Source organism: Palaemon carinicauda, chromosome 6 (assembly GCF_036898095.1).
Source record: "Palaemon carinicauda isolate YSFRI2023 chromosome 6, ASM3689809v2, whole genome shotgun sequence".
In the NCBI taxonomy this organism is placed as follows: Eukaryota; Metazoa; Arthropoda; class Malacostraca; order Decapoda; family Palaemonidae; genus Palaemon; species Palaemon carinicauda.
In genome coordinates, this window is record NC_090730.1 from 3,579,540 (window position 1) to 3,583,860 (window position 4,321).

At 34.7% G+C, this 4,321-nt stretch overlaps 1 protein-coding gene across 2 annotated transcripts in view; it reads left to right on the plus strand.

Annotated features, from left to right (window-relative positions):
- The window catches only part of LOC137642376 (uncharacterized), a 36,428-nt gene extending 32,458 nt beyond the window's left edge, over positions 1-3,970 (plus strand). For both annotated transcript variants that reach the window (XM_068374877.1, XM_068374876.1), the window contains one exon: positions 1,380-3,970. In XM_068374877.1, the coding sequence (XP_068230978.1) occupies positions 1,500-2,879 (1,380 nt within the window). In that variant the 5' untranslated portion in view covers positions 1,380-1,499 and the 3' untranslated portion in view covers positions 2,880-3,970. The remainder of the gene's footprint in view (positions 1-1,379) is intronic.
- Positions 3,971-4,321: the final 351 nt, after the last annotated feature.

Sequence of the window (4,321 nt, forward strand, 5' to 3'; positions counted from 1 at the left end):
ATGTCTTCATTTAACCCCATACTAGTTTTATTGTTTTTCCATCCCTCCCTTACCTAGAAATCTCACTGTTGTTCCCCTGTCTATAAATTTCACCAACAGTCTATTCATTTTCTCTTTCTTATTCAACTTACCTATATTAATTACATTTGCAGATGCATAAATAACTTCAATTAATCCTCTTCTTATCATTACATCCTTCAACTTGATCCTACATCTGAAGCCCTGTCCACACGATCGAGCATGCCCGACGGGCAAACGGTAATACCAGGCCACAATAGTTAGTGAAAATGAGGGTTGATGACGTCGGAAGCAGGAAAATTAAAGGCAGGGATCTGGCAACACTGTTTGATGCCAGATCCCTGTCTGTGGTTTTCCCGCTTCTGACGTCATTAACCTTCATTCTTACTAACTATTGTGGTCTGGCATTACTGTTTGCCCGTCGGGCATGTTTAGTCGCGTGGGCAGGGCTTTAGTCTGTACTAACACACACTAGCAGACTATTTTCTCATAATTTTCTATTTCCTAAATATACATATGATATTCCTCAGATGTCATGCAGTTCCAATATCGAGGTCTATTTCAAAATGCATTCCCTCGAGTCTTAGGGGCTATGTCTAATTGAGATTGTAGGTTCTTTATATGTTGTACTAATTATTGGAAATAGAATTATCACGATTTTTTATGGATATCATAAGCATATCTATTGCTTTTTCCTCTTAAAGTAGAATAGTATTATGTTGATGGCTCAGTGTGATTTATAACATCTAACTTATCAGTGTCTTCACTAAATAGATTTTGCATTTTCAAGTGAATATAGATGAGTGAAGGTGGCATCTGGTTTTATGAACTTAAGGATAGTAGAAACTGTTCTTAGTTTTGTATTTGGCGGTAGTCTTTAAAATGTAATGGTAATAAAAATGTAATAAGATTTTTTGAAAATCAGTCTGAAATTGCTTTATTTTATTATTTGCTCTTTGAAATACCTTTCACTATATAATAATAATTCAACAAAGCGGCAGTTTCCATGTACTGCCATTTTATTTATATAATTAAAATGGTATAAAATACTAGTGGAACATCACTTATCCATAGATTTGTAATTGTGAATGTGTGTTTTATTATCTGTAAGTAGTGGAAGATATACATCTGTATATTTTGGGTTTTTCTTTACTTGTCACTCAGCATTGGAAGAATCATACATCAAAATGAATAAATTAGGCATTAAGATTGGAAAATTTTACCCAAGTATTTACATGATGTTTTGTATGGTTAATTACTTACTTGCTGTTTAGTTTGATACTAGCTAGGAAATGGTAAAATCTACGTATGGTAACTCTGGTTACTTTGAATTTTTCATTATTTTTTTTTTCTATTTTCAGGAATAAATGCACAAACACACACTTCAAGGGTTGTGCTGCAGTCTTGCAAAAGTTATAATCATAGCAGTGAAAAAATGAACCACTTTAAATATCCAGCTTGAAACGGCATAAAAAGTTACAATGCGTCATATTACCAAGTCAACTACGTTGTTTCCTGGGCGTGTGCATTCGGCTTTCTCACTCTGCAAGAAGTTAGAAGATAGTGCTGAATTCTTTAAACCTGATATTGGTGTGCTGGAAAATAACACTCTTGAAAAAAGTGATACTGAAAACTGTCGTGTTCAGCAATCCCCTGAAGTAAAATGGCAGCGTTCCATTAAGCCATCTGTAACAATGGCAAGTAAACCTTCCGTTAAGAATGCATCCTCTGGGGGTTCTGAAACCTCTCCAAAAAGACGAAAGATTCTCCCCATGACATCTCTTAAGTGTTTTCTTTGTAATAAAATCATCAAAATTGAAAATTTATCTGAACACTTACTTTTTGGATTAGTAAATTGCAATAAATGTCCAGCAGTTTTCCAGAATTGTCAGCAATTTCAGATATGGAAAGTGGAACACAAAAAAGGAAAACACACGTGTGAGCATGTGTTGCAATACTCTGTGGACCCTTTGCGAAGTTTGGAATTGCATCTCTCGAATCAATATTTAGAAAATGGTACCTCTTGCAAAACATCACTTATAGATAAACCTCATCACCTTAGAGCCTATGTGAATGGTATGGATTCACTGAAGAAAGAACTTCCCTGGAGAGAAGCAGTTTTACGCTTTAAGCAAGATCGTAAGAAGCCCAGAGATAGAAAACTCAAACTTATAAAGGAAGACAGCTATGGTGTAAAGCCCTCCAATTGCAATAACAGTGGTGATAATGGTGCAGTTAATTCTACCGTGAATAGTTTTTCAGAGTATAATTCGCCACCTCACAAAACTGTTCCAGCTGAACATGATGCACAGAATTCTGATGACAAAGTACAAGTTTCTGTAGCTCCCCAGTTAGGGAGCTTGGGGATGTCCAACGATAAGCAGAATCAGGATGTCCCTTCATCGTTACCTAGCAGTTCACCCATCAAAAATTCACCAAACAAGAATTCACACGGAGATTTAGGATTCCAAAATACCAAGAAAAAACCCGAGGCGAGAAGGAGAAGAAAGACTGAATGGATATCTGGCATTAGGAAGAGAAATCCTACTCCAAAAAGCAGTTCTAGTGTTAGCTATGTAGAGACTCCACCAAATGGATTCTACTATGTTGTTCGTCATGCTGTTTCAGAATGTCCAAATTGTTACGCTAAGATAAGTCCCCGAGATTTCACTGTGAATATCAAAACATTTTTAATGACGGCAGTTTGTGCCGATTGCAGTCTTACGATATACATAGTCCACGATCCTCCAGATGACTCGTCACCTCGAGTTTGTATTGTGACAGGCCAGGAGAAGCGACATGCTATGAGGAAAAAGACTAGCCAAAAGAGCCTTAAACAGACAACAGTCATAGAATCGTAATATTGGTTTCCTGGTCTGTGTTAGTAAGGAACTGCTTGTAAATATTGTAATATAAAACCCAAATGTGTAATATAATTTATGGGTGTGTAATTTTAAGGAACCTCCTCATTCAGTGGCACACTAAAGAGAGTGTACCCAAGTTACGCATTGTTTATTTGATAAACAGCTTCTAAAGCTAAATATTTTTTTTTTTTCTTTTTGAAACAAAATACATTATAATGATTTAAAAAATCTTTTTCTTTCATGCAAGTGCAAAACCTTAACTTAATTTTCTACAAATAGCTATTCTCAATACTGCATGTTCCATGATAACTTATACATGATCATTCCTTCTGTGGTTATCCAGTCATGTTTTAGATTTATATCATACCCGAGTGAGTTTACTAAATTAAAAAGGTTTAAAGGAATAAAGAATGCCCACAAGGACTTATGATTATTATTTATAAAGTATTCTATTGGGGACCATGTCATAAATATTTATTTTGAATACCTTTTTCAGTTTTAATGATTCTGTGATTTATCAGCGGCACAAGTAAGTTACTTTCCTTTCAGCCAATTAACGATGCTGGACGTTATATTATGATGTTGGTGTTGAATATTGTAAGCCAGGAGTATCATGATAATATTGTACGCCAGGATTGTAAAAATGATTATGTAACCCAGGATTATCAAGATACGATTGTAAGCCAGGATTATCGATTATCAAGAGGATAATATACGCCAGGATTGTAAAGATATTATTGTAAGCCAGGATTATAAATCATGTTGCTCTTGACTCAACGTACTGTTTCATTTACGTTTGAAATACATTTCTGTTAATAAGTGAAGACAAATGAAATAGGTTGGAGTGAACAAAAAACAAGATTATTTTTTTATATTTTTGTATATGAAATGGCACGAATGAGGAAGCTGCCACGTGCTCATCGTAACCGTAAGATGTACCCATCCATTCACAATGAGGTTAGTGCTAGTCTCAAAACAACTATATCCCTGTCTCAATGTACTCGGTATACAGTGATTGCGTCAGTGTATTATTAATGATGATTATGGCAAAGATTTTGTAGAATTTTGTAAATAAAGGGCAAAATATACATTGGTTTTTCTTTGTAGAACAAATCACCTGTAAGAACCTATGGGTTTTGTGAGTTAAATTTTCCCAAAATGTTATTGTAATTGTACAAGTTTATTCTTCATTCTCTATTTTACTCTAGATATATATTTATATATAAATGGAGAAATGTTCTCATGACTCATTATCATCAGACATGACTTAATCTTCAAATTCATGATGTCAGACTTGCAACCAAGAATGACACCATTTGAACCTTCAGTGTATATATTCTATTTTAGTGAGGTTACAAATAATGCCAATTGTACTATATATGCTTCGTTCTTGCATGTAAAAATTTGTTTTGTTTTGCCAGACACTGTGAAGGATGAAG